General features: G+C 44.4%; 2 protein-coding genes across 2 annotated transcripts in view; both read left to right on the top strand.

Annotated features, from left to right (window-relative positions):
• The window catches only part of LOC148111769 (uncharacterized), a 332,684-nt gene that overhangs the window by 109,888 nt on the left and 208,870 nt on the right, over positions 1-13,926 (top strand). The gene's annotated exons all lie outside the window — the stretch shown is intronic.
• GPSM1 (G protein signaling modulator 1) overlaps positions 11,991-13,926 on the top strand; it is a 120,682-nt gene continuing 118,746 nt past the window's right edge. Inside the window, 1 exon segment of the mRNA XM_060685037.2 lies at positions 11,991-12,112. Within this exon segment, the coding sequence (XP_060541020.2) occupies positions 12,060-12,112 (53 nt within the window). The 5' untranslated portion in view covers positions 11,991-12,059.

The raw sequence follows: 13,926 nt of genomic DNA, 5'->3' as shown, positions 1-13,926 counted from the left end.
GCATTGTGGGCCAGTCCGATCTGTTCCCCACGGGCCAGATCCAAGCACCCTTCAGTTTGATGCCCCTGATCTAGTTCCTCCGATTGGGCAGTCCGTCGTATACACCTCTGGCAACTTCATTCCGTTTTCCTTTCATATTAACCCAAATGCATTCAAGGAGGTTTTCTTCATTTTTTACTTTTTGCATTTCTACAAAGGTGCAGCTGTTTAAGTGCAACTCCACCTCCACCTCTTTTTATTAGGTGTTTTGAAAAATTTAAATCCTCCTGGGTTTCATCCCACCATGTTTCAGTAACGGCAGCAATCTCATCTTTGCTCTCGTGTTCTGGGACGTCAGGTTCCCTCTGTTTCTTCTTCATACTTTGGGTGTTGATGTGTAGGTGGAGAGATGAGAAGGAGGAGGGATGAGAAAGGAGAAGATGACTCCATGTATATGTGTGTTTGTGGGGTCTGTGGAGGGGCTGGCAAGGCAGCTGGAGGGGAGGGCCTGTTTCGGATAAGCTTGTATTAACAATGTAAAAGTAACTAACAACGCTTATAAAGCGTCTTCAAAGGAACCGGAAACACCTCATAGAGGCACATAGAGATAAAGATTAAAAGCAAACATAACCCCATAACATCTCCACTTTTCTAATAACAGCAACACTTTCTACAAATTGAGTCTATCAAGTGGGCGTGAACATCTACCACTCCGAGTAACTACTGGCTCTCTCATGCCTGACTCTCTCACGCAGGCCGGATCTCTTCGCTCACCATATTCTGAGGCCTCGGATGCTTGGCTATCACCAGACACATCAACTAGCTCAGGACTGTCATCAATGTCCGACGGGCATTCTTTATTATCCTTAAGTAGGTTTGGCTTGGCAACTGGCTCTGACCCACCCACTGGATATGAGGAGTCTGGTTGCTCCGCCACACGCAAGTCCACATGGTTCCGCCGATATCAGGTTCCTCCAACATCCACCAAGTAGGAGCGAGGTGCCACTTGTTGTAAACAGGTACCCCTTTCCCAACGTTCTCCCACCTTTAACTCTGGGAAGTCTCTCGCAGATCTATCATATTTGGCCTTCACCACTTGCCTCTTCTGCCGTAGCCTTTCCGGGATCCCTTGTATCACCACGGGCTCAAGCAACTTATTTGCCACGGGTAAGGATGTCTTTAATCTCCGTGACATTAATCTTTGTGCTGGGCTACTGTCCATACCTTCGGTTGGAGTATTCCTCCAATGTAAGATAGCCTTCCACGGATCGCTACTTTCGCCACGTGGTTTCCTGCATAAGTTCTTAGCAATCTTTACAGCTGATTCGGCTTTTCCATTCGCTTGCGGATAACGTGGCGATGAAGTAATATGATCAAAGTCCCATTCAGCAGCAAATTTCTTAAATTGCAAACTTACAAATTGAGGACTATTATCTGTAATCACTATATTTGGTTGCCCGTAACGTGCAAACTGAGACTTACATCTCTTGATGGTGGTCTCAGCTGAAAGGTCTGGAAGGAGGTCAATTTCCCAATAATCCGAATAATGGTCCACTATTATCAGGTGCTCTTTCCCTGCATAATTAAACAAGTCCATCCTAATGATCTGCCAGGGTCGGGATGGTATCTCGTGTGACATCATAGTTTCTTTCTGTTGCCGATATGCATATTCATTACAGATGGTACAATTACTGACAAAATCCTCAATTTCGCCTCGCATATTTGGCCAGTACAATGTGTCACGGGCTTGTCTATAGCATGCCTCCCCACCAATATGGCTTGAATGGATGCGCAATAACATCTCCGGTCTCAATAACTTTGGCACTATGACTCTTGGACCCTTATACAGAATGCCATCTTGTACAGCGATCTCATCTCTGAAGGACCAGTATTCCCTTACAGTCATGGGAACTGCCTCTTTCACATCCGGCCACCCACTCAGCACGATATTCTTTAGTGTCTGTAGGGCCACATCAGCGTCCGTATGTTGCCTCAACTGCTGTAACCGCTGATTCGTAACATTAAGATAATCTGCTTGGTGAATTTCAGCAAAACATGTTTGTTCCTGTCGCAGCCAACAAACCGTCTGATATTCATGTTCTCCTCCCGTAGCTGTCTGATCTACTGTGGCTCTACTCAGGGTATCGCTGATATACATTTCACGTCCTGGCTTAAAAACCACATCAAGATTATAATGCTATAAACTGAGTGTCACTGCATTTTTTTTATTTCCCAGCTGAGCTTCATTATTTTTGGACTAATAGACTTACTGTAGTTTGCCAAGTTCCTTATCAGTATACTACTACGCATGTCCGCATTCTTTCACTTGCTTCACACACTTTTTCCTTTGTTCTCTTGCCACGGATGCCGGTTGCTGGAAAGCAACTGGCCCGAAGTATTTCAAAATGTAACCATTATCTTTCTTAGTTAGTGAGGTGTTTTATTTTCTTTATAACAAATAAATGAGTTTTGTTAGAGAACTTTTCTTCGCGTTTCTTTTCAGAATATTGCAACATGGAATAAGCCACGATCCATCTCCTCTAAACCAGGGTGATTTTTCCCAGAGCCAAACATAGGATTAATCAGCGCCCTGACACTGAGCATCATGCTTTGCAAACGCTTTGGGGCACACAGAAGAGGCTTTTTAAATATAGTTATTAATGGTTTGTGATCAGTTTCAACTGTAATTATATCTCTACCATAAAGGTAATGATGGAAACCCTGGCAAGCAAATACGATACTTAAACATTCTTTCTCAATCTGAGCATAGTTTAACTCTGCTGGGGAAAGCGCTCTGGATGCGTATGCAACTGGCTGCCCTTCTTGTAACAAACAGCATCTCAGACTTACTTGAGTCGCTTTGAATAGTAACCGTCTTTGTGACATCATAGTATTTTAATACTGGAGCAGTAGTAACTAAGCGTTTTATCTCTTGCACTGCCTGGTCATGTTTAGGGAGCCGGTGCCAAACTGTGTCTTTATCCAACAGACGTCTCAATGGCTGGCACACCTTGGATAAGTGTGGCAAGAATTTTGCTAGATATGTAACAAAGCCAATGAATCTCTGCACTGCTTTAGCATTGGTAGGCGATGGCATGTTCACAATAGCTCTGATCTTGTCTGGGTCCGCTTTTAACCCTTGTGATGTTAAAATATGTCCATGAAAGCGGACTTCTCGCACCTTAAACTGCAGCTTCTTTATACTGAGCCTCAGCTTCACCTGCTTACACCGCTCCAATAGTGCCATTAATTTCCCGTCATGATCATACTCCGCTTCGTCATCAGTGTCGCCACACCCGACTATAAGGATATCATCAGCTATGGGCTCAATTCCGCTGAGGCCACTCAATAATTCATGCTGCTTCCTTTGATACGTCTCTGGTGCTACGGAGACACCAAAGGGCAGTTTAAGCCACCTCTTTCTGCCCCAAGGAGTCCAAAACATAGTCATATAACTGCTCTCTTCGTCCAGTTTACACTGTAAGAAGGCATCCCTGGCATCAACAAGTGTAAAAACCCGTGCCTTAGGCAGCTCGTGCAAGACATCCTCTAACGTTGGCATTGGGTAATACGATCGTTTCAAGGCCGTATTCAAGAACTTGAGATCGATGCAAATTCGGATCTTTTCCGACTTCCTAATCACCACCACCATATTACTTATCCAGTCGGTTGGCTCGGCTACTGAAACAATACGTCCCTCTGCTTCATATTTATCCAACTGTGCTTTAACCTGTGGCTATAGGGACATTGCGCGGGGCACTTTGTACTTGTTCTGTCCCCGTCTCCACACACACACAAACACAGCCAGCCGAAGGTTAAGGAAGCACTTGGCACACACACAGTTTGTTATCAAAAACTTGGCAGCAAGACGAGCACTGACTGCCAAGTGCTTTTACTTCAAGAAACGGGAGTATCCCTTCACCACATAAACAGCAGTACACACAGTTTGCAAATAGTCCAGTTCAAAACAAGAAACCTTCGGCAGATTTAGGTGTTGTTCAAAGTGACTAGCCAGAATTGGTTTTTGTCCGTCACAGGGTCTTAAATAGCCACCACACTCTCTTATATAGTCCCTGGGGTGTGGTCCACATAGATGCTGGAACAGTCGTAAGTGAGAAATCTGGTCAAGGCCACTTTTTTCAGTGCTGCTATAACTCCATTAAGTCACTAAGCAAATAGTTGTAGGTCAAGGACTATCTGTACAGTGCTTTAAAAATAATCCAAAATAGCCCCCCAAATTGGAACCCACAGAGGTCAAACCTTTTCCTCCAACAAATCTGCAAAATTAGCCCATTTTCTATTTTCTATCCTATTCCTATTCTATTTTCTATTTTCTATTTTCTATTTTCTATTTTCTATTTTCTATTTTCTATTTCTATTTCTATTTCTATTTCTATTCTATTCTATTCTATTCTATTCTATTCTATTCTATTCTATTCTATTCTATTCTATTATTCTATTATTCTATTTTCTATTTTCTATTTTCTATTTTCTATCCTATTCCTATTCTATTTTCTATTTTCTATTTTCTATTTCTATTTCTATTTTCTATTTCTATTTCTATTTCTATTTCTATTCTATTCTATTCTATTCTATTCTATTCTATTCTATTCTATTATTCTATTATTCTATTTTCTATTTTCTATTTTCTATCCTATTCCTATTCTATTTTCTATTTTCTATTTTCTATTTTCTATTTTCTATTTCTATATCTATTCTATTCTATTCTATTCTATTCTATTTTTTTATTAATATTTCTATTTCTATTTCTATTTCTATTCTATTCTATTCTATTTTCTATTTCTATTTCTATCCTATTCCTATTCTATTTTCTATTTTCTATTTTCTATTTTCTATTTTCTATTTCTATTTCTATTCCTATTCTAGTCTATTCTATTCTATTCTATTCTATTTTCTATTTTCTATTTTCTATTTTCTATCCTATTCCTATTCTATTTTCTATTTCTATTTCTATTTCTATTTCTATTTCTATTTCTATTTCTATTTCTATTTCTATTCTATTCTATTCTATTCTATTCTATTCTATTCTATTTTCTATTTTCTATTTTCTATTTCTATTCTATTCTATTCTATTCTATTCTATTCTATTCTATTCTATTCTATTCTATTCTATTCTCACTTCAATCCTTCCTCCATTGTTTTGAACTACTGAAGTCTATGGTACAGAAGATGCTGTGAAGCCTAAAATAGCACTCTGGATAAGAGCCGAGGTGTCACACTGATTAGAGTGCAGTACTGCAAGCTACTTCAGCTAACTTCTACCTGCAGTTCGACAGTTCAAATCTCACCGGCTCAAGGTTGACTCAGCCTTCCATCCTTCCAAGGTGGGTAAAATAAGGACCCAGATTATTGGGGTCAATAGGCTGACTCTGTAAACATTTTAGAGAGGGCTGTAAAAGTACTATTAAGCGGTACAGAAGTCTAAGTGCTATTGCTATTTAAAGATCAGTTTAAGCTAAATAAAGAGCTTACTGAAGACCTCTGCACTTGGTGGCTTTCTAGGAAATCAAGGATGACCTAATCACAAGTCCAACTTAATCATCATCATCATCATTTAACGATCCCATAATCCCTTGCAGGATGGAGTCCGGGCAACTGAATGGAGCCAGCAGAGCATTTTTAATGGCCGGATGCCCTTCCTGTCGCCAATGCGGAGTTTTGTCCAGCAGACATATTCTTCATTGTGCCCAGAGAGAGAAATATCTGCCTCTACCTAGGATCGAACTCACAGATTCGATTGTGAGGCGAGAAGCTCCACTTCTAAGCCGCCGTACCACTCTGTAAGTCCAACTCAATGAGATTCCAAAATATCAATGAGATTCTCTGTGACCTCGAATGGGGCTTAGGATCCAAACCACCGAAGTGCCCTGGATCAGCTAGCAGTTGCCTTGTGAGATCCTGCAAAAACCCACAGGGCTATTGGCAACAGGGATCCTTTGCCCCAAGCCCCCAATTACCGCTGTTTGTTCTCCTTTTTCCTTTCCGTTGCATTTTCCCAGGGAGAACATATGGTAGATTTCAGGGGCCCTTTCGGTGGCTGGCAGTTAAAAAGCTTCTGTTTGAATGTTTTTCACTCCCAGCAGCTGTGTGTACAAAACACGAGCCTGGCTTGCCAGAAAGTGGCATTTTTTTGACGCTTGGCAGAGAGGAGGAGGAGGAACTTGGCAGGGATGGACGAACTGCCAAGTGAGTTCCCTCCGTGCCCTCGCTACACAGTTGAGGACGGGAAACTCGTGCAGCCCAGCCTTCAGTGGCTCCTGGTGGGTTTAATCAGAATAGAACGGAACAAGAGAATGGAGAATGGAATGGAATGGAATGGAATAGAATAGAAGAATGGAACGGAACGGAACGAAACAGAATGGAACGGAACAGAACAGAACAGAACAGAACAGAACAGAATAGAATAAGAGAAGGAAGGGAAGGGAAGGGAAGGGAAGGGAAGGGAAGGGAGAAGAGTAGAGTAGAGTAGAGTAGAGTAGAGTAGAGTAGAGTAGAGTAGAGTAGAGTAGAATAGAATAGAATAGAATAAATTATAGGAATGGAATAGAATAGAATAGAATAGAATAGAATAGAATAGAATAGAATAGAACAGAATAGAATAGGAGAAGGAATGGAAGGGAAGGGAACAGAACAGAACAGAATAGAATAGAACAGAATAGAATAGAATAGAATAGAATAGAATAGAATAAGAGAAGGAAGGGAAGGGAATAGAGTAGAGTAGAGTAGAGTAGAATAGAATAGAATAGAATAGAATAGAATAGAATAGAATAGAATAGAATAGAATAGAATAGAATAGGAGAAGGAAGGGAACAGAACAGAACAGAACAGAATAGAATAGAATAGAATAAGAGAAGGAAGGGAAGGGAATAGAGTAGAGTAGAGTAGAGTAGAGTAGAGTAGAGTAGAGTAGAGTAGAGTAGAATAGAATAGAATAGAATAGAATAGAATAGAATAGAATAGAATAGGAGAAGGAATGGAACGGAACGGAACGGAACGGAACGGAACGGAACGGAACAGAACAGAACAGAACAGAACAGAACAGAACAGAACAGAATAGAATAGAATAGAATAAGAGAAGGAAGGGAAGGGAATAGAGTAGAGTAGAGTAGAGTAGAATAGAATAGAATAGAATAGAATAGAATAGAATAGAATAGAATAGAATAGGAGAAGGAAGGGAACAGAACAGAACAGAACAGAATAGAATAGAATAGAATAAGAGAAGGAAGGGAAGGGAATAGAGTAGAGTAGAGTAGAGTAGAGTAGAGTAGAGTAGAGTAGAGTAGAGTAGAATAGAATAGAATAGAATAGAATAGAATAGAATAGAATAGGAGAAGGAATGGAACGGAACGGAACGGAACGGAACGGAACAGAACAGAACAGAACAGAACAGAACAGAATAGAATAGAATAGAATAGAATAGAATAGAATAAGAGAAGGAAGGGAAGGGAATAGAGTAGAGTAGAGTAGAGTAGAGTAGAGTAGAGTAGAGTGGAGTGGAGTGGAGTGGAGTGGAGTGGAGTGGAGTGGAGTGGAGTGGAGTAGAGTAGAGTAGAGTAGAGTAGAGTAGAGTAGAGTAGAGTAGAATAGAATAGAATAGAATAGAATAGAATAGGAGAAGGAAGGGAATGGAACGGAACAGAACAAAACAGAACAGAACAGAACAGAATAGAATAAGAGAAGGAAGGGAAGGGAATAGAGTGGAATAGAATGGTTTCCAGATGGCACAGAACCTCTGGGGCTGGGGAAGGGGGCAGCTTGAAGGAGAAGGTCTCACCCTTGGCAATGTCAAAAAAACCCAACAACTCTGCAGAATCCCCCAGTTTTGATGTCAGTTGCATGGACCAGAGGATGCTGTCTCCATGGCAACAGACAAGGGAAAATGCAGCAGAGAACAGGATGCTCAGGTAAAATAGAAAGTTTTTAAAAAGATGCTTTCGTATGCAAAAAAAAAGAGAGAGAGAAAAATAATACATTTTTCTGATGCAAAGCTCCACCACAGAATAGCAACATTGATACCTGGCACATATTTATTTATTTATTTATTTATTAAATTGTTCATGCCACCCATTTTCATAAGGCAATTCTGGGTAGCTTATAGCTTTATTTTTTTTTTTGTTTTAAATCCAGTTTGTTGAACAAACCACGGCAGCCTCTTTCTCGCTTCCCGCCTAAGCCAGTTTTCAAACAACCCACAAGAACCCGCCTATCGGTGGTTTAGCCTGATGGGCATCTGCAACATTGACAACGGCCCTGTGAGGTAGGCCGCAATTATCATCAGGTCAGGACAGGAGTCGGTAAAAGTTGCCGAAGACATTCAAGAGGTAGTATTTTGAGTGGGAGGCTCCGATTCACCTGGCGAGGCTCCGAAACAGTCTTGAAAGAGTTAATTCTGCTTTATTTTCAATCAGCAGCCAACGCAAAAGTATTCGGGTGTTTATTTATTGATTAAACATATACGCCACCCACCTCACTATCGAGACATATCTTTGTTCACACTAGGCAGACTGTGGGTTTTTTGGGCTTTTTGTGGCTGTGTGAGGTTCCTGCTTGTTGCAGGGGCCATTTTGGGCCTAGCACAGCTGCTTTTACATTGTGGGTGAGCCAGTTGTGTTGTGTTGTGTTTTGTAAATCCAGTTAAGCCAACCATGGTTTAAGCGCGCCGGGTTCCGTTCAGCAGCTTCCCGGGCGAACCAGGACCATTTCCACGAACAGTTAACCCGGAGGAGAAGAGACAAAACTTGACTCGACTCGGTTGTCTGAATGCGCTGGGCTGAGGCCGAGTTGCTGGGGTGGGAACGCTGCAGATGTGAGGGGGAAAGAGGTCTTCAAGGAAAGGGGGAGGGGGTTTCATCGACACCCCCACCCCAAGGGCTCTGTGGGTGCTGCCCACCGCGAGGGGACGTCAGGATGCTCAGATCCGTGTTGCGGGTCGCCGGGATTGTCCGCACGTAATCCAGGAAACCCCCACCCCCCCGAATTGTGGGAACCCCAATCCGGGATGGAAATGCACGAGTCCAAATTTACAGTCTGAGCGAAAAATAAGACAAGAGGCAAGTAACAAAGAGCTGGAAGGGACTTTGGAAATGGAGATTTTGCAGCATCCTTCCCCTGGAGTGGGGAGGGAATGGAGATTTTGTAATATCCTTCCCCCAGGAGTGGGGTTGGAATGGGGATTTTGCAATATCCTTCCCCCAGGAGTGGGGTGGGAATAAAGATTTTGCAGTATCCTTCCCCTGGAGTGGGGTTGGAATGGAGATTTTGCAATATCCTTCCCTCAGGAGCGGAGTGGGAATGGAGATTTTGCAATATCCTTCCCCAGGAGTGGGGAGGGAATAAAGATAAATAAATAAATAAAGATAAATAAAGCTCCCTGCCCAGGCTGGAGACCTGTACTATTTATTTATTTTATAAAATTTGTATGCCGCCCTATCTCCAAGGACTCAGGGCGGCTCACAATGACAGTCGACCAAGCGACTGTTAAAAACAACGAATATACATAAAAATCAAGAAAGTTTTTTAAAAAAAATTTAAAATATACTACCCCATCAGTCCAGGCCGGGGAACATAAATAGCTAGGGATTTGAACCACCGACCTTCCTGATCGGCAAGCTCAAGCGTCTTAGCCACTTAGTCAAACAATAAGGGTTTGTTGAATAAATAAACCCTACATTGGGTCACTGTGTTGGGTTCTAAATTAGGGTGGGGAATTAATTAACTCTTTTTTTTTGCAAGGGTCAGCAACAGGCTGGGATTGCTCAGCTGCAAAAAAAAAAAAAAGAGTAAAAACAGGCTTAGCAAATGGTGCACACCGAGCTTGCGGGTCTAGTGTGTTGTGCGAACGTGATCTTTGCAGGAAGAAGAAGAAGAAGAAAAGAATTTATTCCTAGCTTATTTCAATTTTATTTCAATTTTATTTTATTTTTAATAGATTTTTAATTTTATTTCAATTTTAAACCATTCTTCAGCTTGTCATCGGTGAACTAATAATGTCCTTTGGGGTTCCCCCACAGGTCACTTAACACAAGAGCCAGGAAGTTCCACCTCAGAAAGCAAACAAACAAACAAACCATGGTTTAAAAAACTTGCCCCTGGGGCACACAACCAGTGGTGAGAACTGGTTAAACGGGGTAGCACGGAAGGCAGTTTGGGGTAGTGGTTAAGGAATCCGGCAAGAAACTGGGGAGTCCTTGAATTGGGCACCAAACCAGAGCTGTCTTAACGCCTGGGCCTGATGGGCGCTTGCCCCATGGGCCCCACGATCATAGGGGCCCCATACCAAGGGTCAAATCCAGCAGGTTCTGACAGGTTCTGGAGAACCGGTAGCGGAAATTTTGAGCAGTTTGGAGAAACCGGCAAATACTACCTCTGGCTGGCCCCAGAGTGGGGCGGGAATGGGGATTTTGCAGTATCCTTCCCCTGGAGTGGGGAGGGAATGGGGATTTTGCAGTATCCTTCCCCTGGAGTGGGGCGGGAATGGGGATTTTGCAGTATCCTTCCCCTGGAGTGGGGAGGGAATGGAGATTTTGCAATATCCTTCCCCCAGGAGTGGGGAGGGAATTGGGATTTTGTAGTATCCTTTCCCTGAAGTGGGGTGGGAATGGGGATTTTGCAATATCCTTCCCCCAGGAGTGGGGAGGGAATGGGGATTTTGCAATATCCTTCCCCTGGAGTGGGGTGGGAATGGAGATTTTGCAATATCCTTCCCCTGGAGTGGGGTGGGAATGGGGATTTTACAGTATCCTTCCCCAGGAGCGGGGTGGGAATGGGGATTTTACAATATCCTTCCCCCAGGAGTGGGGTGGGAATGGAGATTTTGCAATATCCTTCCCCCAGGAGTGGTGAGGCAATGGGGATTTTACAGTATCCTTCCCCCAGGAGCGGGGTGGGAATGGGGATTTTACAATATCCTTCCCCCAAGAGTGGGGAGGGAATGGAGATTTTGCAATATCCTTCCCCCAGGAGTGGGGAGGGAATGGGGATTTTGCAGTATCCTTCCCCTGGAGTGGGGTGGGAATGGGGATTTTGCAATATCCTTCCCCCAGGAGTGGGGAGGGAATGGGGATTTTGCAATATCCTTCCCCTGGAGTGGGGTGGGAATGGGGATTTTGCAGTATCCTTCCCCTGGAGTGGGGTGGAAATGGGGATTTTGCAATATCCTTCCCCCAGGAGTGGGGTGGAAATGGAGATTTTGCAGTATCCTGCCCCTGGTGTGGGGTGGGAATGGAGATTTTGCGGTATCCTTCCCCCAGGAGTGGGGAGGGAATGGAGATTTTGCAATATCCTTCCCCCAGGAGTGGGGAGGGAATGGGGATGTTGCAATATATTTCCCCCAGGAGTGGGGAGGGAATGGAGATTTTACAGTATCCTTCCCCTGCCATGGCCACCCTGCCACACCACCTCCACAGAACCGGTAGTAAAAAAAAAAAAATTGAATTCCACCACTGCCCCATACTCATCGATGTAGGTTAACCCTTCAATGCACCTTGTATCATATAAACACTGCAACCTATATTACATTTTACTGCATTTTTAAATTAATACGTGCCAATATTGGTTTAATGTTATCGACCGTTTACATTTTCTATGCCTGTGAGTCATTGTGTAGGGGCCCCAATACGCTGCCCGGCGGGGCCCATCATGCTGTTACGACGGGCCCTGCATCAAACCCCTGGGCCCATCCTGTCCGAGCGCTTAGGAAGGATGCAGTGGCAACCCCCTCCCCAAATTGCCAGGGTCTCCAGGTCGCCTCCACCTGTAGCCTCTGCAGGCCAAGCAATTCTGACTTGGCTGAGTGGCAGTTTTGCAGCTGTTTGCAGCTGGCTGTTTGCAGCTTTCCTGTGAGGCAGCAGGAAAGCCTCGATCTTGGGCAAGGATGAGTTTCAAGTCCTCATGAAGGCAGCGGAGGAGGGAAGGAAGGAAGGAAGGCAAGGCAGACACCCCCTCCCCCTCAAACAGCTGATCTGGCCAAGCCTCTCCTCTGAGGCGGGGCAGGGGAGGGGCTCTGACGTCAGGGATGAGGGGGAGCCCCACTCAGACCAGCCTTCACCCTGGCAGGGCGGATGGACGGGCAGGAGCCCTTCTGGGGGGCAGCAAGCGGGCGCCTGCAATCCAGGTGAGGCACGGGAGGGAATTGAGGGGAGTGGGCTTGAGCCACACCAGTGCTGGCACCTCCTTTCCTGGGCATTGAGGCATCCCAGAGGGAGGGATCCCTTTAGGGCAGAGGAAATGGGGCTGGGGGGGGGGAGCCCTCATCCGCGTACTAGCTTGCCAGATTTCCTCCATCGTGGTTTAAGGGGTTGTGTGAAGCAGGCGCTAAAGCAGCGCAAGCATTTCTTCTCTTTGGGGGAGGTAATGCTTCTCTCCCCTCACCCCACCTACAGAATTGAGCAGGGTGAGCCAAGCTTCTTTAACCATCATGGCATGGGTCATGTAGGTTTGGGGGGTCTCCTTAACTTGGATTGCGAAGAAGGGAGCCTCTTTCCTGGGCCGTGTGTGGTGTATATAATCTGTCCGAATGGGCCCCCTTCACAGCATCCAGGCATTCCTCTAGTGGCTTTAAACAATCTGGGCAACCTCTCAAGCTGGCATTGCCCACAATTTAAGAGTTGAGTTGAATGAACCTAACCAGGGGACCAACGTTGCGTTCTTAATCAGGGTGGGGAATTAAACCCACTTTTGGGAAGTGGGTTGGGTTGGGGGGGTTGCACAAACCTACTCTGGTGCAAAAGAGCCTAACCAGGTTTAGCAAAAAACGGTGCATTTCCTAGCCTGGTTTTTTTTGTTGTTTTTTTTAAAATTTGATTTATATGCCGCCCTTCTCCAGAGACTCAGGGCGGCTTACAATGTGTTAAGCAATAGCCTTCATCCTTTTATATATTTATACAAAGTCAGCTTTTCTTTCTTTCTTTCTTTCTTTCTTTCTTTCTTTCTTTCTTTCTTTCTTTCTTTCTTTCTTTCTTTCTTTCCTTCCTTCCTTCCTTCCTTCCTTCCTTCCTTCCTTCTTTCTCTTTCTTTCTCTTTCTTTTCTTTTCTTTTTATTTGATTTATATGCCGCCCTTCTCCGGAGACTCAGGGCGGCTTACAGTGTGTTAAGCAATAGCCTTCATCCTTTTGTATATTTATACAAAGTCAGCTTATTGCCCCCCCACAAACTGGGTCCTCAATTTACCTACCTTAGAAAGGATGGAAGGCTGAGTCAACCTTGAGCCTGGTGAGATTCAAACCTGCAGTAATTTGCAGGCAGCTGGTCTTAATAACCAGCTTAATAACAGGGTGCCTTAGACCACTGTACTACCAAGGTTTGTTGTGTGAACGTGGTGCTTGCAGGAAGAAAAGTGTTCCTGGCTTATTTCAGGGGTGAGCTGGTCTTCACTGAACGAACGTGCTTCGGATTTCCCACAAATTGGCCGACTCTTCACAGGCTCAACAAACCATGGTTACAATTCAGGAGCGTGAATGCAAACAGCCATGGCTGAAGTAACCTGGTTAATTAAGTGGCTTGGAGGGATATGACCAGAGAGCCAGGTTGGCATAAATGGTTAAGACATCAGGGAGGGACCCTGAGTTGGGCACAAAGCCAGCTGGGCGACCTTGGGCCAGCCACTCCCTCAGAGCCCCAGGAAAGAGGCAAGGGAAAACCATTTGTAGTCAGTTCCACCTATGGCTTTTTTCCCCACAATCTTCATGTACAGCTGGAGGAGGCAGGAGGTTTTGCTGTCCTTCTTGCAAGCCCAGTCCAGCAGCCCCAACCGGCTGAACGGATTTTTGCAGCTGGTTGACAAGTTTCAAGCCCTCATGAAGGTGGCGGAGGAAGGGGAGAGGCGACAGAGCAGGGGTGCCAACGAGGGCTTGAAGGGAGTCCGCACCCGTAATGTGGCTGGAGGAGAGCAAGGCAGGCATCCCCCCCATCCGCAGCCCCCTCCCAAG

Source organism: Pantherophis guttatus, chromosome 16, assembly GCF_059756535.1.
Source record: "Pantherophis guttatus breed Tessera chromosome 16, ASM5975653v1, whole genome shotgun sequence".
Taxonomy (NCBI): Eukaryota; Metazoa; Chordata; class Lepidosauria; order Squamata; family Colubridae; genus Pantherophis; species Pantherophis guttatus.
The sequence above is the reverse complement of the archived record's forward strand: the minus strand, read 5'-3'. Positions and strand labels throughout refer to the sequence as shown.